This window comes from Panthera pardus, unplaced genomic scaffold (genome assembly GCF_024362965.1).
Source record: "Panthera pardus isolate Hobbes unplaced genomic scaffold, ASM2436296v1 HiC_scaffold_10, whole genome shotgun sequence".
Taxonomy (NCBI): Eukaryota; Metazoa; Chordata; class Mammalia; order Carnivora; family Felidae; genus Panthera; species Panthera pardus.
The window spans coordinates 13,726,126-13,746,509 of NW_026526655.1; the positions used below are offsets into that span (position 1 = coordinate 13,726,126).

General features: G+C 44.2%; 1 protein-coding gene across 10 annotated transcripts in view; it reads left to right on the forward strand.

The window, feature by feature from the left end:
* Window positions 1-18,943, forward strand: part of DOCK10 (dedicator of cytokinesis 10) — a 266,202-nt gene extending 247,259 nt beyond the window's left edge. For 7 of the 10 annotated variants that reach the window (XM_053904308.1, XM_053904300.1, XM_053904301.1 and 4 more), the window contains 7 exons: window positions 6,571-6,717; window positions 9,027-9,237; window positions 10,681-10,871; window positions 12,744-12,844; window positions 12,997-13,135; window positions 14,900-14,975; window positions 18,195-18,943. In XM_053904308.1, the coding sequence (XP_053760283.1) occupies window positions 6,571-6,717; window positions 9,027-9,237; window positions 10,681-10,871; window positions 12,744-12,844; window positions 12,997-13,135; window positions 14,900-14,975; window positions 18,195-18,256 (927 nt within the window). In that variant the 3' untranslated portion in view covers window positions 18,257-18,943. Of the gene's footprint in view, window positions 1-914; window positions 6,718-9,026; window positions 9,238-10,680; window positions 10,872-12,743; window positions 12,845-12,996; window positions 13,136-14,899; window positions 14,976-18,194 lie in introns of those variants that run through there. The other 3 variants (XM_019445767.2, XM_019445762.2, XM_053904311.1) reach the window with 2 other exon arrangements.
* The last annotated feature ends 1,441 nt before the right edge of the window (window positions 18,944-20,384 follow it).

Below are 20,384 nucleotides of genomic sequence, written 5' to 3' on the forward strand. Positions count from 1 at the left end.
TTTTAAGGCTGCAGCTGAAGAAGTCAGATCCAGCCTGATCATTCTAGATCATTTCCCATTGAAAAATGGATTTTGCCCACCTGATGGTTTCTCCAGCCCATATCTAATCTAGGCATACTGACCAGGTAGAAATAAAATATGCTGCTTTCCTACCAAATTTTAATTTCTTTCGAGAAAAAAAAAATTTATTTTCCTCTAATCACCAACGGCAGCTTAAAGCTAACTTCTTAATTAAGAAAGATAAGCTTCTCTCTACCTGGAAAGAAAAATATCACCCCTTAGCCACTTTCCATGAACAGGTTAATCCAACTCAGATTTTCCTCCTGAGGCACAACAGCATCAGGAGTATGGAGATGGACAAAGCAGGTGGAAATGGCCCACGGATAGAGACTAAACGTGGACATGAGAGAGAAACAGAACTATTTGAAGTGACACGTACATTGGCAGGGAGAAAGCGTAGGAATCCGCAGAAGAGAAGGAGAAAGATAAGGGAAGGGTATCTTGAATATCATGGAGAAAAGAAACAATTTTTGACCTCAGGGAAACATTAGCAAAAAGAAAATGGCAGGACGCCCCATCGAGAAGGGAATGTGGGCATGGAGGGATTTCAGGAGAAAAACAGGGTTTCTAGGGAGTGGCCACAGACCAAATGAGCAGGAGAGAAGTGGCACACACGGTGTGCACTCAGCTAACCAAGATTCGCATCTACAATCCTTCGGGCCGTCTTTCCAATGAACAAGTAATAAACTGCCATTAAGAGTCCGGTCGTGAAAACAAGATTGCCCACCTGATGGTTTCTCCAGCCCATATCTAATCTAGGCGTACTGACCAGGTAGAAATAAAACATGCTGCTTTCCTACCAGATTTTAATGCAGATGTTTATTCTTTTCTTCCTTTGGTCTTGATGGTTCCAGGCTGTGGTAAGTTTTCTCTCTCTCTCTCCATTTGCATGCCCTAATAATCCTCACACTTCCCTCCATATGGTTTTACTGAACCGTAACTTTTTTGTGTGCAAATCAACATTGGGGACGACGCTGGGATAATCCTGCTTCCATTCATTTTGGAGTCATCCGGCATTTCCCGAACTAAATTGTGTTTATTCCAGTTATCTGAATTACAAAAATGTATCATTTATTTTATGTGTGTATTATCATTCCGCACAAAGGGAGATGTAGTTTAAAAACCTACGTAAACACGCATACACTCCAGCGCACGTTCAGATAAATACGAGCACCACGCGTTTGCAGGGCGTGTAGAGTAGGCTTAGTGTTGGAGATTGTCTGCTCATTTCGGACCACTGTGACGCACAGCTGATTATAAAGGGCATGGTGGTCAGAGTCTTAGAGGTTGGAGCAGTGGTCATTGATGGGCACCCTGCCAGTCTCCTGATCGGACCCTCCTCCTTTCCGTACGAGTGTCGTAGAGAAATAGGGCTGTCTTTGGTGGGGAACTCTGAGCAGAGGTGATGGTCTCGATACCCAACACAAAAGATGACCAGTGGGCTAAATCTTTACCCAGTAGGGCAGAGTAGGTCTCTTGAGATGTGAAGAGAAGTGTATGGAAACCAATTTGACCATCAATTTCATATTTAAAAAAATAAAAATAAAATAAAAAATAAAATGATGAAAGAAAGAAAGAAAGAAAGAAAGAGAAAAGAAAGAAATTTTGGAAAGGCAGCAGAGGCAGAAATATCATGTCGGCACCTGGAGCTCTGGAACACAGAAGAATTTTCTCATTCTGTGAACCAAGTGAATGTGCCTATATTCAATCATTTTGTACCTACAAAAATGATTCAACATAATTATTGTCGATTAAGTTGGAAAGACAAATTCTTTCCTTATCCACACATTGTCTGACCGGTACATACCTTTTTGTAATTCTTTAAGCCCTCCCCGTGTCCCTACCAGTATTTTCTACCTTCGTTTATAAAATTGGGGCCATGGGTCCTTAACTCACCTACTAAAAGAATACTTGAAAACCCTTGTACTAAATAGACTGAGGGGGGCAGTGGGGAAGGTCTGGAAAGAGCTACTTTCAAATGACCTTTGTTCTTTTTGCAGATTCCTCAATAACGTGTGCTGACTGTGCACTTGGTTTTTTTCTCTTTTAACGCTGCCAGTATTCTCAAGTGTCTTGCATTAAAAGTTCCAACCTAAGCTTAAACGTGTTTTGGAAAATCTGCAGACCTGGGTACATGCCTAAGCGTGGTACTTTCTAAGCCCAAACCCCAGCCCGCTTTGAACAAAACCTAATGGAGGTCGTCTTGATACACGGCAATGTAGAGCCTCGTTCATCACTGTTCAGATGAAATTCAAAAAGCTGTCCCAGGACCCCAAGTGGAGAGTGTGAACAGGTCTCGAACAGGCGTGGACAGTGCACATCACTTCACACTTGATGATGAAGAGCTACTAACTCGATTTGAACATTTCCCTGAACGTGCGCAGAATGAAAGTTCTAAAGATCTACGATAAACTCTTAACTACTTGATTAGCATAATCCCCGTAGTCAGAAATAATTTCTTTTTCATGATGGCACTTTAGGTCCCTGTAAAATTCATCTTTTAATATCCAAATTGGCATGTCTTGCAATCATGTTACGAAGATTATGGGAATATAATACGCTATAGGCTCTTTGCCTCCCTAAGGCCTTCCGGTAAATATTTTAGCGTCCCGTGTGGGTAGTGCTTTCATCACATGGTATTGGCTAGTGTAGTTATTATGTCTGCAAGGAGGCAGATAATAGAAAACAAGTTGGAAACTCCTTTTTTTCATGGCGGGGGCCTTAAGAACGCAAGTCTTGCATAACATGGATTTTCAAATGCAACACCTGACGTCATTGACTGTGGAAATTTTACTCAGAGCGGCCTATATAAAGCACCCTCCAGAGTGTCCCTGATGTATTCATTTCCAGACTGATGAAACAGCAGTAGTGATCAAACACCACCTGTAATCAATGAAATACTTAGGCCCTGACATTTAGCGTGAAAGCAAGCAAGTGGAATACCCATTGCATAACTTAGAATATCAGCCAGATGCTCTTGGAATGTACAAATGAAAGGCTTGGGGACTGTTTCTTCCGTTGGCCAAAAGATACAGATTTCATGGTTCCCCATCTTGCCTGCATGGGTGTAGATGTGTCTCAGAAACTTGACAGAAAAGAGATTAAGAGGAGGAGAGAAGGCGGATGTGTAGTTTGAAAAACCACCTTCTGGTCGTGTGCTACACCCTTCTGGCTCCCCATGTATATGAAAGTCATTGATATAGAATATATTTTTAATACTTATAATTTGTGTTTAAAATATATAGAGATCTATCTTTAACACATATGTATTTAAAATATATATCGAGAGAGAGGTTTGCGTTTCTATGAAAATGTCTGCATTCTTGTAGCTTAGCTTAGCATCTAGCCTTTTAATACTTTCTGACCCACATTTATACACGAGGTTCCTCTTTGAATGCATTCCTTTGCTTGTGAACTTCAAAATACTTAAGTAGAATAGCAGGGACGCTTATATTTGACATTCCCCGTAATGATGCAGGGGCTTTGTGGATTCTGAAGAATCTTCAGAAACGTCTAATAAGGAGTCAATTTTAGTTACCAGTTCCACTGAAGTATATTTTTATCATCATCTATCGCCTGCACGCTTCGTAACTCATGGTTGTTAACTGCGCTGATTCAGAGTCCTTGTTTAACTGGAATATGTGCTGTTTCCTCACAACGACTGCTCAGAATATGTATCGCATTGTACTGTGACACTTAGCAAGTCAAACCAGCAAGGGAAATGCAGAGATCACATTTCCCATTGCCACGAAAGGCAGTTTACTCGTAACCTTGGGGCGGAAGCAAAAGACAGACGACCCCTGGGTTGTCATCACCTGTGTCCCTACTGATGAATCATTTATTTCAGAGAGCTAGAAATTGAAAACTTCCCTCAGACAGTGTCCTGTGGCTCAGTGGGCTATGCTTTGATAGTTTCTCTGGGTAAAAGGTAAGCACACGTTCCCCCTATTTTCAGAACTGCCATTGAGCTGGCTCCAGAAGCCCTTGCGTGATCCCCAGAAGACGGCAGATGAAATTTTTAATTCTTCCACTCCAGCTTCTTTCTACTTCTTACAGAAAGTAGTCCCAACAGGTGTCTATTTTCAGGCCAAATGAGTAAATAATCACAATTTCTTTCTGATCGGTCACTTACCAAGATATTGAAATCAGCGTCAATAGACCTTTCATAATAATAAGGAAGACTGTAGTTGCCATGCAGAGCAGCTGGAGATGTGTATTTTTAAGCACTCCACACTCAGTTAAGCTGTTTTCCCTGCATGCTAGTCAGAGCTCAGATTGCTCTGCTGACACGGAATGTTTTTCTTTGTTATTGCTGTCCTCCTCATCAGCACTAACACACACCAAGGGCCTATTGTGTACCAGGCACTGTTCTTGGGGTCTCCCACTAGACTTCTGAGTCTGTGCTATTTCCATCATGCAGATCAAGGAGCAGGGATGAAAGGAAGTCACAGGTCATGACTGAGACCAGAGCCAACGGTCAGAGTAATGACAATAAAATCCTGCTTCCCACCTCTCCCTTGCTGCTAACCCTGGACTCAGAAATTTGTCAGTGGAGAAAAATTCACAGTGAAAATGTCTCTTTGTGCTAGTTTTCACAGCGTGGTGAGAAAATCTTTTCCTGAAACTTGGAGACATTTTTCTTATTGAAAAGGAAGTTGCAAATGCGGCTGTAGCGATTGCCCTGTGGGGGTTCTGGTTGATGGCCTCAGAAGTCCTGTTTCTCTGATGTGTCAGTCTGTCGATTTTAGCCACTAACTTCTGACCTTGAACCAGACAAATCTTCACAAAGACAGAGACAGAAAAATCATGGCAGGCTGGAAGCCATGTGGGAACTGGGCCAGACCTCACTACCCCTACCAACTCTTGAGGAATGACGGTGAAGCACGTGTTGAGCTTTCAATACTCTAAGACACTTTTTTTTAGCAGTTTGGGGTCAAGGGACTCCTATATTCAGCTGTGTTTCGTCTTGACCATTCTTTAAAAAAAAATCGTTCAATAAAAACATCTTTATTAGAATCCATGGAATCTTTTCCAGTTATACCCGGTGCAAATACACATGTTGAAGATGTATGCCCTCTAAGAACTATTTCATTCATCTGCTTATTCATTAAACGAAGGTAGAGTGAAATTCCCCTAAAGACCGGGCTCTGTGTTGAACACTGAACATGTACTGTTGGACAAGACACTTCTCTGCCTTTGAAAAGCCCAAAGTCAGTTCTGGAAACGCACAAGGAAACAGGCAATTACCTGCTTGCCAAGAACTCTGCTGATGAACGAGTTCATCGTCTTTAGTTACAGCCCATTTACGAAACGAAGGATCCTGTTCACATGGTCAGACTTAACCTGGCAAAAGTGCTTTGCAAGCATAAAGCACCATATGGTTGTGCATTTTAATCCTTACTCTTAGATCAATCACCTCACGTTAGCCAAAAGTACAGCATTAGAATGCTTGCTGCGTGTGTGTTTTACATACAATGAATATTTCTTTTTTTAGTCAGAAATGGGAAAAGCAGAAAAAGTACAGCTAAGATTCTTTCTGACCTCCGGATCTTCACCTGGCCCTCAAAAGCCATTTTCATGAGGTAAACTCTGCAGTCAGAAGAAACCGTGAGAGCCTAGGTTCTTAACTCCCCACTTAATCCAGTATTCTGAGGCCACATGCATTCCACAGGAAAGATGATGCTGTGTCTCTTCAAAGAGAAGGAGATGTGAAGATTGCCTCACTTGGTTATCCTCAGATGATAGAATCTTACCTTCCCCCACCCCGTTTCAAACCAGACAAATAAAATTAACAGAGGCTGAAACCTCCTTGCTCCTATGGCATAAACATGATGGCATGGTTACTGTTTTCAATCCCCTATTTTAGCTTTGCAGGATTGTAAAAGACCTATTAGCAAAGTAAATGGAATAATGAAATTGCATATGCTTGCATCGGGCGTCTGAAGACATATCACAGTTCTTTTTAAAATAGCAGCACTTGGGAACATACCTACCATATGTCATTCCTGTTAGGACAACGATCCAGAGACTTGTGGCTTTGCATCTGACGTGATGTGGGGTGCATATCGACTCGTACCTCTAGGTACGTTTACATGACATACAGAGTTTCCTCTGCTCGTGCCAAAGACGTGAAGAAGGCCTTATGAAAAAGGCCAAAAATTACTCCAGACTCTGTGTTCTACCCCAGGCTGCCACATGAGGGCATTCTTCTCCCAAAATACGTGCAAGCAGGTGTAACCATGGATTTCTGCAAACAGAGAAAACAGGTGTAAGGTTATCTCAGGAGGGTCTTTGGCCTGGTGGGGAGTGTTTCATTATTGGCCGATTCTAACATGATATTTTGTTTTCTTTACGTTACTTTTTCTTTCAATTTCATAGGGTGCTGACCCATGGCTTGGATAACAACCGAAGACTGGATATATTATTTCAGTAAATAGCTTTTGTTTGTGTTTGTGATTTGCAATTGGAGCGCCCTAATAAAACTGGTGTTTCGTTGTGCGTTTCCCATAGGGCTTTTTTGAAGAGGAGGAAGGTAAGGAGTATATTTACAAAGAGCCTAAGCTGACGGGCCTCTCGGAGATTTCTCAAAGACTGCTCAAGCTCTATGCGGATAAATTTGGTGCAGACAATGTGAAGATAATCCAGGATTCCAACAAGGTAAAGGAAAATCAGCATCCATGCACATGTGAATAACCGACTCCTTTTTTTTAAGTTTTTTTTAGCTGTATCTGTTAAGGTTTTCATTTTCTGCCTGACTGCAAAGTAACCTGCCTCAACCACACGGGAGGTTTTGGCTGTTTGTTTATTCGATGGTTGGCGATTTTTTTTTTTTTTTGGTCAAAAATGTTACGTGTGTTTATTTGAGTAACATTTAGGTAACCTTAGAAACAAGTTACCAAATTCTCTACTTCTGCCATAGATTACTTGCATTTGAATAGCAACCTAAGGGTTAAAGTGATGGGGCCCACTGTTCTTTCCAGAGCTCACGGTGCACACGGGGTTAAGAAGAGGCGGCTACATGCAAATGGTTAATTAAATAGAGCCCAGAGAGTTCCTCGGGAGACAGGTCTAAGTCACAGGGAGAAAGTTCAGGGCTCCCTGAGCAGCTCATTCTTGGCTGGGCAATGCTTCACGGAGGAAGGATGTCTGATCTGGGGATCGCAGAGTGAGAAGCCGTCTGCCGGAAGCAGAGGGCATTCTGAGAAGCCCGGCACAGGCGATGCCAGGGAGGAATGAGAAGGGGACACAATGGCAGGTGTCTGCAACACAGGTTGGACAGAAAAGTATAGCAGAGGAATGCATCTCAAAAAGCAGGTTGGTGCCCACGTGGGGAGGCCGCTGTTGGGCCACCAAAGAAAAGGTCTCTTTTCTCCCCTCCTCTTTTACTCAGCTGGTATTTGGAGGGATCGGGGCATGAGATTCCTGGGTCTGGGTACAATTGTCACAATGTGCCCATCACTCTCTCCCTTAGCTTGAAAGGTAAGATCCCCTTCCCCTTAAAGATGGAAAGAACTCGAATCACCCTCATGGTGGCACTCCTAAATAGGAAACATAGGGTTCCTAGTGAGATGAGAAAAATGCCCAATTTAGTGGCAGGCATCTGCAGTCTTCATTCTATCATGGCACCTTCTATCAGCTGGTGATCCATCTTGGAGAAACTAGATAACCACTCTGAATTTTTTTTTTAATCTGTAAAGTAGATACAGTTATACTCATCTTACAGTATAATTTTAGGAACATCATAAATAAGTTCATGAGCTTCCTCAAATTTCTGGAATCAGATAGGCAGTGAGTATGTAAACAGATGGAGAAAGCTGGAAGAAGTTTAAAAATTCTTCCAGAAATCTTTAGAAAAGAGGCTGAGAATCATCTCTTCCAACCTTGAAAATTCCCTGGCTCTTCTTGGGACCCCTAGCCTGCTTGCTATTTCTGAAGCTTATTCACCAAAGCAGAATTAGTGAAGAAATTATATAGGATGACTTATTGCAGATAAGAGAAGGTATTAGAGAAACTGAAAATAAATATATTTGCAATCATGAGACAGGCTAACCAGTTAATCCACTCAGCCAACAAAGAACCCCCTTCTACCTTACAAGCCCGAGCCCAGGTCTAGGTACATGGCTGAATCATAGAAGGACAAGGAGATATATTTCCACTCTTAAGAAGCTTGTTTTCTCTGGACGCCTGGGTGGCTCAGTGGGTTGAGCGTCCGACTTAGTCTAAGGTCATAATCTCATGGTTCGTGAGTTCAAGCCCCACTGCGGGCTCGCTGTTGTCAGCGCAGAGGTCCTCTGTCCCCCTTCAGGTCCTCTGTCCCCCTATCTCTGCCCCTCCTCTGCTGCGCGCGCTCTCTCTCTCTCTCTCTCTCTCAAAAATACATAAAAAGAAAAAGGAAAAAAAAGCTTGTGTTCTAGACAAAAGTGAGGACATTCACTACAGGAGAGAAAGAAAAGAGGGGCACCTAGGTGGCTCAGACGGTTAAGCGTCCGACTTCGGCTCTGGTCATGATCTTGTGGTCTGTGAGTTCGAGCCCCGTGTCGGGCTCTGTGCTGACAGCTCAGAGCCTGGAGCCTGCCTGGGATTCTGTGTCTCCCTCTCTGCCTCTCTCTCTCTCTCTCTCTCTCTCTGCCCTCTCTCTCTCAAAAATAAACACTTAAAAAGAAAAGAAAGGATTATAAGTGAAACGCCTTAGCCAGGTGTGTATGTTTGGAAGAACGTCACTACCGGAAAGTTTGGCTCCGGTCCTACCTCTGCCACCATCTGGCCGCTTGACCGCAGTCCGGCCAGTTACTCTTTCTGTGGTTCCAGGGCCACCCAGCCTCTGAAAGGATCCGACTGCCTGTTCTTCCCCACGGGGACAGGGACAGGCCGGCAGGGTGCCAGCGGGGGGAACGCCGAGCGCCCTGCTCGCTTCCCGGAGCACCTGCGGCTCACCACTCTCTTCCCCCGTTAACGCGTCCACCCAGGTAAACCCCAAGGATCTGGACCCCAAATATGCCTACATCCAGGTGACCTATGTCACACCATTCTTCGAGGAAAAGGAAATCGAGGACCGGAAGACGGATTTCGAGATGCACCACAACATCAACCGCTTCGTCTTCGAGACGCCCTTTACGCTGTCGGGCAAGAAGCACGGCGGGGTAGAGGAGCAGTGCAAGAGGCGCACCGTGCTGACCAGTAAGTGCCGCCCGCGGCCGGGCGGAGCGCTGGCTGCAACGCGCGCCCCCTGGTGGGGGGCGGGGGTGGTCGCAGTCTCGCGGACAGCCACCCGACGTGTGCGAAATTAGGAATGCCGGCCGGGGAGAGCTGGCGTCCCCCCCTTGGGAAGTCAACCAGAAGAGAAACCGCCCCTACGGTTACCTCATCCGCCCCTTCCCTGTAGACGTCAGGGCCGCAAAGGTCATGGTGCCGGTGTCCCGGGAACAGCTCTGAACTTAACCTCTCGTCCCTCCCTGAGCTCACCCCCGGTGACTTGAGGGTTAGCAGCTCTCAGAATTGTGTGCTTGGGGCAAGATTCGAAACCATTCTGCAGCTGGGGCTCCTCACGTGTCAGCTGAACGCAGGGGATGACCTCCCACATCCCTTCCAGCGCTGTCTAGAGCTACTCTAGGAGCCGGGGAGCCTCTCGCTTCCTGAGCAACCGTGCCGTGAGCGCCTGCTAGGTGCCGGGCGCCGTTCTGGGAGCTGAAACAAATGCAACAGGACTCTTGCCCTCAGGGTTCACGGTCTGGTAGGAGAGAGCCAAGTAAAGCAAGACGTTCAGGTGAGCAGAGTATGAGAGAGAAAATGGGAATACGCGGGAGGGGCCCCTCAGGCCGACGGAGGAGAAAGACGCACGAGGGTATTCTAGAAGAATCTTGATGAGCAGTCCTGGATAGCGCAATGGATACAAGAATAGCAGCGACATCCAGATGACAGGACACATTCATCTTCCGGGAAACTTTTTCAGCACTTTTATCGTAAACGATCGGAACAAAGAGATTATAACTATTGCTATTTGGTGGAGACGGAAGCATTCGTTAGTGTGCTTTAGTGTCGTTTTTATTTGAATTATAAGTTGTGAGGGAAACTGTAATCTTTTCAGTGGTTGGAGACTGTAAAGGCCTTAATCCAGCCCATAGAACGAGGACATGTTGGCCAGCCAGGTGCGTAAGAGCAAGCCAGGCAACATTAGTTGGGCCAAAACCTAAGAGACGTTAGACACCATGGTATACAGGAGAAAAAATAACTCACATACGCAGAAAAAGTGCAGGGTGGAATGTGCTGTGTATAAAAAAGAGATACAAGGGGGGCCCCGGTGGCTCAGTTGGGTAAGCGACCGACTTCGGCTCACATCATGATCTCGCGGTGTGTGAGTTCGAGCCCCGCGTGGGGCTCTGTGCTGACAGCTAGGAGCCTGGAGCCTGCTTCCAATTCTGTGCCTCCCTCTCTCTCTGCCCCTCCCCCGCTTGCACGGTGTGTGTGTGTGTGTGTGTGTGTGTGTGCGTGCGCGTGTGTGCATCTCAAAAATAAATAAACATTTTCCAAAAGAGAGATACAAGATCATCCGGACCTTCAGGGGTACCCTGGACGCGTCCCTAACCCTCAGGCTTTACATTCTCTCGCGTTGCTTTCGTGCAGCCAGTCACTTGTTCCCCTACGTGAAGAAGCGAATACAAGTCATAAGCCAGTCGAGCACAGAACTGAATCCTATCGAAGTGGCCATTGACGAGATGTCCAAGAAAGTTTCTGAGCTGAATCAGCTTTGCACAATGGACGAGGTGGACATGATCAGACTGCAGCTCAAAGTCCAAGGAAGTGTCAGCGTGAAGGTAGGCATTGTCCAGAGCAGAGACACACACAGCCAGTGGCACCTGGTACCAAGTGCCCTAGAAATTTCTGACAGAGGATGTGAGAGCCATTTTTCTGTTCTGATACCATCCGCAACTTTTTCTGAGTCTTGAAAACTTTGTTTTGTTGCCAGTGCGAACACCAGGAGACGAACCTTTTTTTCTTTTCTTTAAGTTTAGCTGAAATAAAATCCTCCTTTCCCATCTTCTCCGCATAAACTCTATTCTATATTCGAAAATCTAATGAGTGAACGAATGAATGAATGAATGAATGACAAATACGGCTGTCTCGTCAATATCTGTCCGTGAGAGCCTCACGAACGTGTTCAGAAACAAATCCTTTAAAAATGTTTATTGGTTCACAAGATGTGTGTCGGTATTTATCTGAGTGTCAGGGGCCTGGTGAAGCAGCAGATGGCCTGCTCACTGTGGGTGATTAAAGAAAAGAGAACAAACAGACTGTTTGCAGAGGTATAAGCAGTATTTAGGACAAACAACAAGGTGGGCACAGGAGCTGACAAGACCGAGGGGCTGTTACCCGCCCCTAGATCCGGAGCTGGAGAGGAGACAAGAGTGGGTTGAATAGAGCGAGAGCTGGGAGAGCCAGCTGCTGAGGCCACCTCTGCCAGATAGAGGACCACACAGAGGAAACCCTGTGGCCAACAAACCCAGCCCGGCTGGGACCAGGGAGATTCGGGTGAGGCACTCACCTCGGGCACAAAATGTAAGTGGGCATCAAAAACCTCAGTACCCAGGATAGAATAATATTTGTGCGATGCCAACAATTTATAATGAGCAAAGAGTTAAAATTTTAAACAAAGGCAGGCCCATAACAATGCCGTGTGGAGCTACATAGGAGCCCGAGGCAAAAAGGAAAAATCAGTGAGGCCGACCCTGATGTTGACCTGCTCTCCTCTTCCCCGCCCACCTTTTCTGCGTGTCCCCATGGCTGACTCGAAATAGTAATAATAATTTTTTTTTTTAAGCCGGAAGGCAAAAGAACCATTGCTGTCCTCCAAACGGGACAGCTTCTCTCAGCATAGAGCTGTGTCAAGGAAGGTGGACGTTGGACCGGGGGGCACGAAAGGGAGCATCCAGAATGTTTACTCATTGTGCCATGCTGGCAATACCTGGCAGGCACGGGCATCTGAAGGCAGCTCGAATACAGTGTTAGCTTCCTTCTGCTGTGACCTTATTCCTTCCAAGCCCCACAGTCACATGAAGAGACCATAAGCACTAAAGGGTACGGACTCCTTCGTGAATGGAAGCCTACGCATGTGTGCGAGCAGGAGTGGGTCCTGGCATCGTGCATTCATTCGGCAAATCTGATCAATGCCTCCTCCGGCCAGAATCTAGGCCAGACTGTTAAGCGGAATCCGGTGAAACAGTGACTCCCAGGGGGGTGCATACGCGAATGGCTGCCATTAATAGTGAAGGGTTGACTTGAATGTGAATAGAAAAAATAAATAAATAAATAAATAGTACATCACACATTTGATTTCACAGATATTAAAATTCAACGTGAGTAAATCAAAACGAGTCTAGTTTTCAAAGATAGTAAGAAAATAACGGTGCAAGCAGAGGGCAGACGTGACAAAAAATGTGAAACGAGGGACAAGTGACCGTTTGAGAGAAGGTACCGTGAGGTATAGCACGCAGCGGGATCCTTCAGTAACTTACTGACTTCTGAGTGGGGGGACAGCAGAGAAGACAGGTAACAAATCGGTGGACCCCACAGCAGCATGAGAGGATGTGAGCGCTGCATGATGGAAGCTACTCCTTCTAGCTGTGGAGAAGGCTCCAGCCAAGGGGGAGATGGGTTTCTCCTCAGACGTTTCTCTTCTCCCCCCACAGGTTAACGCTGGGCCGATGGCCTACGCACGAGCTTTCCTTGAAGAAACCAATGCGAAGAGATACCCTGACAACCAAGTAAAACTTCTGAAGGAAATATTCAGGTAAGCTTTTCTTTGTCGGAATGTTCTGGAACTCCTTCAGGCAGGAGCCACCCGCCCGACCCTCTCCAAGGCAGCAGAGTCTCACCGAGGCCGGGCTTTGAGTTGCCGCTTTCTGGGGCTGGCCGTTAATTTGCTGACTGCTGTCCCCAAAGGCAATTTGCGGACGCGTGTGGACAGGCCCTTGATGTGAATGAGCGCCTCATCAAGGAGGATCAGCTGGAGTACCAGGAAGAGCTGAGGTCCCATTATAAGGACATGCTCAGTGAACTCTCCACAATCATGAATGAGCAGGTAAGACCTTCCTGGAGGCGGCCCACGCTGCCAGTACATAGGAAGTGCCCATTTTAGCTCCGGTGCCAGGAGGCCTGTAAATGCCTCCTCTCTTTCGTGACCACCATGGCGCTGAGTTGCTCCCTCCTCCGCGTACAACACTCCGTGCCTCTCCAAACAGAGATCAGGTTGGGGAAAGATCTATTTAAAAAACAAAAGAGAAGATGAGAACCCAGGTGATTTCCGAAGTTCTCAGATATGTTTAGCCAAACCATATGAGCTACTGGTTTTCTAGAACAGATGGAACCTATTAGACAGTAAGGAACAGCGGGCGACGTTCCGCTAGGTTTGCTGCCACTCCCGTCCGGGATGTAGGACGTCCCAACTCCCAGGCTGTGACACGGAGTCCCACAGTTCCGCCACCAGGGGTCTCTGCACCATACTCCAGAGGAACGCCAGGACTAAGGGCCTGGCTCATCAAGATGGAGACTGCCTCTACACAGGCTGGGCCTCCTGAAGATGTGCAGAACTGGGTAAAACTCGATCCTCTACCCCACCAGCAAGTTATCCATGATTTCTGGCATGTAGCCAGCATGTTCTATAAAGCTGTGCACAAAATCTGGATATTCATTAATCACGGTACTTGGGAGGGACACATAATCAAGTGGTCGAAAGCCAAGCGCTATTCTTTGGCTTCCCAGCATCCATCAACTCTCACGCTGGACCTGGACATCTAGCTTATTACCCGTGGCCCCCTCCAGAAGTTAGATGTGCTCTTTATGGAATAATTGAGGGAGGGGGACAATTTGAATAATCTCCTGATAGTGCCTCATGCATAGTAGCCACTCACTAAAAATGTGTTTCCTTTCGTCTCTTTAAATGGCCAAGCACTGGGGCGCCTGGGTGGCTCAGTCGGTTAAGCGGCCGACTTCGGCTCAGGTCATGATCTCACGGTCCATGGGTTCGAGCCCCGCGTCAGGCTCTGTGCTGACAGCTCAGAGCCTGGAGCCTGTTTCAGATTCTGTGTCTCCCTCTCTCTGACCCTCCCCCATTCATGCTCTGTCTCTCTCTGTCTCAAAAATAAATAAATGTTAAAAAAAAAAATTTTTTTTAAATAAATGGCCGAACACTATCCACACTATTCACAAAGCCTGAAATGTATCACATGAATGTTTTCTTCTGAGTGCATTTCCCACATGTTTCTTTTTTCTTCTTTTCCATTTCCTTTTACTCACATTTTAATTTTTTTTTAATGTTTATTTATTTTTGAGACAGAGAGAGAGAGAACGTGAGCAGGGGAGGAGCAGGGTGAGAGGGAGACACAGAATCCGAAGCAGGCCCCGGGCTCTGAGCTGTCAGCACAGAGCCCGACACGGGGCTCGAACTCATGGACCGTGAGATCATGACCCGAGCCAAAGTTGGACGCTTAACCGACTGAGCCTCCCAGGCACCCCTCCTTTTACCCACATTTTAAACTCTCCAGAGTAGCCAAAAACATTGGTTAATGGACTTACGTTGGAGATCATTTATCTTCCTGGCTAGGATTCCTCAATGAGGGATTATTATTCGTGGTTTCAGATGATTAAGAGGTGATGGGAATTAAAAACTCAAGAGGGATGCCTCGCTTGCAAGGGGTGATCACATCTGAGAGTGAAACAAAAATAACAAGCAATGGATCTTAAAGTTGGGAAAGGTGGTAAAGAAATGCTTGTTTCCAACTATAAATTGCATCTGACCTTGAAACTTCTGGCAAAAAAAATGCTTTTCTCTTTTTTTTCCTGACAGCTTTGTCACGGTCCGTGTCTGTACAGCTTCTGTTCCTCTGTGTCTAGTATTTCCCTCAGTACTATAAGCAAAAGTGGTATGTTTTTCTTTCCTTTTGTCTACACTGTCCTTTGTGGCCTTCTAATCTGCCTACCCCTTCCTACTTGTTCATATTCCCCAGATATCTCCATAGTGGCTAGTGTTCTCTGAGTGTTTCATTAGAAGAACTTTATTTCCATTTCAAGATAGGTTGATGTGGGGTGGGGGGAAGCTTGCCAATCAAAGTTAACAACTTAGCTTTTTTTGTAAGTTTATTTTATTTATTTATTTTGAGAGAGAGAGAGAGCACACGCCTGCAGGGGAGGAGCAGAGAGAGAAGGAACAAGAGAGAGAATCCTAAGCCATGGAGCCCAATTCAGGGCTCCAACTCAAGAACCGCGAAATCATGACCTAAGCCCATGACTTGAGTCAAAATCAAGAGTAGGACGCTTAACCGACTGAGCCACCCAGGCACCCCAACAACTTAGCTTTTAAAAAGAAAATTCATACTCCCCCAATTTATAAAGTGTATTTGATTGAGCTCATTCATATCCTAAACAGAGATTCCATATAAATTGCAACAAAAACAAAATAAAACAAACAAAAGAGACAAAGACAAGAACCAGGTGATTAAGAGGAGAGAAAAATAATTTTTTTTCCCAGGAAACCTTTGCTAAAAGAAGCAAAGTCAAAACAAAGGTTCTGTGCTTCCTAGAAATTGACACAAAGAAAAGAAATGGATGGATGGCACAGATCATATTATTCAGTAAAATAGACCGATTTGTCAGCAGGAAAGATTGACTTTCTCCCAGTCCTGGAAATTTGTGACATCAGTATTTATATATGGGACAATGACTACAATATGTGTCCTGTAACATGTACATGGTATCTTCAAAAAAAGTTTTCCTTAAAACTGATTTACTCTACTACATTTCCACCTTAGATTGAAATGAGGACAAAGTATTAACTCCTAGCTCTGTAAAAGAGATTCTAGAGGAAGAACTGGTTAATCAATAATTATCAGTCATAAGTATAAATTGTCCATAGCAAAACATAAGTTATCTAGAGCAAAATAAGCTATTGTCATGGCAAGTATCAACAAGTGTTATTTGTTGGTTGTAATGAACAATTTCCTGAAATCAGAAATAGATAGCCAGTGATAAAGATCTACAAAGTCCATAGTATTTTAAAAAATGGGTATTTATCTCAGTTCAGATTTACAACAACAACAACAAAAATTATTTGCTTCTTTTCTCAATTTTTCTTAATGAAAAGGCACCTGGCCATAATGATTGGGTTCAAACTGTAGTGGAGGGAAGAGTAGTCAAATTTTAGTGTAATCCTGTAATGCATGAGCAAACCATAATCTGTAATGCATGAATACATTCACATACTTTTATACTCATGACATGTTCTGGGGAAAGTTACATATATAATTACAGGGAAGAGAGAAATTCTACCATTGAACTTTTAAAAATAGAAATAGTGGGCATTCACTTTTGAATGTCCCCTCTCTGAAAGCTTTCCTACCATTCTTCCTTTCTGATCTTATACTCTAATAAACTTTAGCCTGCTGCGAAAGAAAAGGAAAGAAAAGGAAGGAAGGAAGGAAGGAAGGAAGGAAGGAAGGAAGGGTTAGAATAGATACAGAACTTTAGAAAAACAAAAATAGAATTAATTGGGGCACCTGGGTGGCTCAGTCAGTTGAATGTCCGACTCCAGCTCAGGTCATGATTTCACAGTTCGTGGGTTCGAGCCCCTCATCAGGCTCTGTGCTGACAGCTCAGAGCCTGGAGCCTGCTTCGGATTCTGTGTCTCCCTCTCTCTCTGGCCTCCCCTGTTCTCTCTCTCTCTCTCTCTCAAAAATAAAACATAAAACATTTTTAAAAATTAACAAAAAGAAAGAAATAGAATTAATTATGCAACTCATTCCAAGAGTGTCCAGAAAAATCTCAGCTAACAGGGTATCCTAAAGCCACCTAATTAGTGAAAGAAACGTCAGTGTAAGGAATGAGATGGAAGAGGATAAAAAGGATAGACGAGATAAAGCAGTTGGAGTTGCTAAATGACAGGCAGACAATAACTACCTTTATAGGCAGCCGGAACGCCACACTATTTTATAAGTAGCCAAAACATCAAAGCGTCCTTTAATGGAGGCGTGAGACATAGATGTAAGTAACTGGATGAAACATAAATATAAGATGCTCATTTGGAGTCGGCTCCAGCGGTGAGGACGTTAGCATAGTGAAGTCAGCAGCGGGAATGGATCTCAAATATAAAGTACAGAGAGAGGAACAGATCTACTCTGCCACAGTGCCAAGTAGGCAAGATGCAAAGTCATCTTGTTCTGGGAGCTTCAGATACTCTCTGCACACATTATTTCCCAAATTACTGGCGCAGAACTTGTGGCGTTGATCGTAAGAATTTGTTGGCAGTGTAGGGTACCCAGATGCTTGGTGCCTTGTGCAGACAGAAGTGTTAATCTGTCTTAGAAGAAGGTTAGAGCTAAACCACAGTAATTTGTGAAGCTAGTGGGAAAATCTTCATAACTAGAAATTTGAAATATTCATTAAGTCTCTTCTTTACAGAGATACATCTTAGAGATGTCCAGGGGGTCTACTCTTGTTATAATATTTACATTTCATTATTTGAACAGATCTGACAGGAGAGTATTATTTGACACGCTAATATTATTTTCAAAGTCAGGTCAAGGTATATTTTTTTTCGTACATTAAATTTCCATTAATGCCAACATTTAAATGACCTTTCAGATGCTTCCCTTTCTTGTAGATGACAATGTGAATTACAAAGTTTTAAAGTAAAGTAAAATTCTGGAATTATTCAGATACCATCATAAAGCGGTTCACTTATAAATTCATATGTGATAGCTGAAGAGTACCGTGAAGCTATTTTTTTTTCAATATATGAAATTTATCGTCACATTGGTTTCCATACAACACCCAGTGCTCATCCCAAAAGGTGCCCTCCTCTATACCCATCACCCACCCTCCCCTCCCTCCCACCCCCCATCAACCCTCAGTTTATTCTCATTTTTTAAGAGTCTCTTATGCCGTGAAGCTATTTTAAATCTTGCCACAATGCTGACGGCATGGGCTTGGAAAAAAAAAAATTCTTCAGAACTACTCTAATAAGTACATTTCCAAAAGCTTGCAGAATCCTTGTGGGGAAGAAAAAGATCCTTGTTCTGGCTTTTCATTTCGCGTTTGGTGATATTAACATGAAACTCTCGATTTTCGCTATGTTTTGTCCTGTCAAGATTATGTACAGGGACGACCCATCAAAGCGCGGAGCGGAGCGAACCTGTCCACGAGTAATTAGCAGGCCGGCTCCCCCTTTACCCACTGTCTCCATCTCAGCCAGTGAGGACGCTTGAAGGGAGGTCTACTGCATCAGACGCGCCTCGAAGGGACCCTTCTGAATTTGTAGCTCATCTCGGGGAAGAGAAAGACTTAATTTATTTGAAGTTTTTATAGTGTTGATATTTTTTTTTTTTTACCTCGCTAGCTTGAGAATTTCGCCAGCTTTCGGCTTTGCACATTTCTTATGATTTTTTTATTCCTTTGAGCAGCATTGATCAAGCCAAGCTGAATATTTGCCGTGAAATTCCAACGAATGTGTAGCTCAAAAGCAAACCCTAAGTTTGCTGTCAGTTATAATATGTTCAATACCAAGTCCTAGTACACAGATTTTAAAGGTCAAAGTGAATGTTTTTGTAACATTTAAGCATATTCCAAATGTAAATAGAAGATTGTAAAATATATGGTTTTTACCAAATTTAAAAGAGCCTTTTTAGTTAATACTTATGACAGTGCTAAAATTATATGAATAACATTTCAGATACCATTATATTAAAATATTTGTGTATGTGTACAAACATGTTGATAAATACTAATCTCTAAAGTTTGTGGAGTTCCTTTATTTGTAATATATGTGCTCTCAAAAGCAATGGGATGTGAAATTATGTATTTTGTTGTTCATAGAAATAAAAAATACAATTACTTTGCATTTGGTTCCCTCTTGAAGAGTGGGTGAATTGCTCCTAAAAGTGGTTCACTGCTGGACGTCTGCTAACGCAATCTTACACTCACTCCCTGCGGTGCCTTTTCAAGAAGGCAGGAAAAGAACTCAACCAGCAGCCAGGCAGTTCTTCCAAAGATCAATTGGATGGGCCAGGGGTTTCCAAAGTTAGATCACTAGAATGATTGGGGAAGATAGAATGAATCAGAATCTTAAGGGTTGTGGTATTTAATAGGACTCTTCACAAATATTCCATCTCTACACTCTATAAACCTGTGGTAGGAGTGCACGTTCCTGCCTCTTTTGAAGTTAGACTTGACCACGTGACTTGCTTTTGAAATGTGAGCAGAAGTGACGTGTGTCGTTCTCAGGCAGATCCTTAAAAGCCAGTGGGTGGTGCTGCCCAGTCCCTTCACCGAAGCAGTCACATGGAGATGAAGCCTCTATCAGCCTGAGTCCCCAAGTGACCACAATGAGCACACACACACACACACACACACATGCACACACACACTAACCTTGTCGAACTAACATTCCCACTGATAGAGTCTAAGAAATACACTTGGTTGTATTAAGGTCCCCACGATTCAGGACCTGTTTGTTACTGCAGCATTATGAGCTCATCCTGGCCGATCTGTGTTTTCAACAGAGTTGTGACTGATCTCCAGCCGGGTCTGGGAACCACTAACACATCCTACCTCCTCCCTCAGCCACCCCTGTCCCCCAGCCAACGCTGGCAGCAGTGAGACTGATCTGAGCTGCCTCCAGATGCAGAAGGCAAGCTCAGGAATATCATTTTATATTCATCCTCCACAGCCATTCCAAAGGTCCAGCCTCAAATTAGGGTACTTTGGCTGAGTTTGTCTTTCTCCTTCAAAAGTCCGTTGGCCAGGGTCTACAGAGGGCCACAAAGGAAGGTCGAGCTTAGACATATTTAAATGCTGTGAATGCAGAAGGAACAATATATTAGATGAAAATTCTGATCACTCAAAATTTATGTAACTGTTCTTTTCTAAAATAGAACTCACTTAGAACTCACTGCTTTATTAAAAAACAAAACAAAACAAAACCCTGTGATGAGCTAACATCTGATTCAAGGTATCACTCCCAGCTTCATCCTGACTCCAGCTCTCTGGATATCTGTCTGGCTGTGTTAGAATCTTTGCTCTTCTAACCTACTTTCACATCATTCTGGCCCCAGGAACTTGGGAAGACTCTGCTCCTGCTGTTGTTCCCTCCCAATTCCCACCCTTAGCTTCAAGTCCTCGAGCCCATCCCAACACATTCACCCCCCTGCCCTGACACTGTGAAACATGGGATGCCGGTCCAAATCTGCAAATAAAATCTCTAAGGAAGTAATTGGAAATGATAGATTTTTTTTTACTCCCACTAAACAGTGTAGTTTTTGCAACCTCTCTAGAGAAAATCA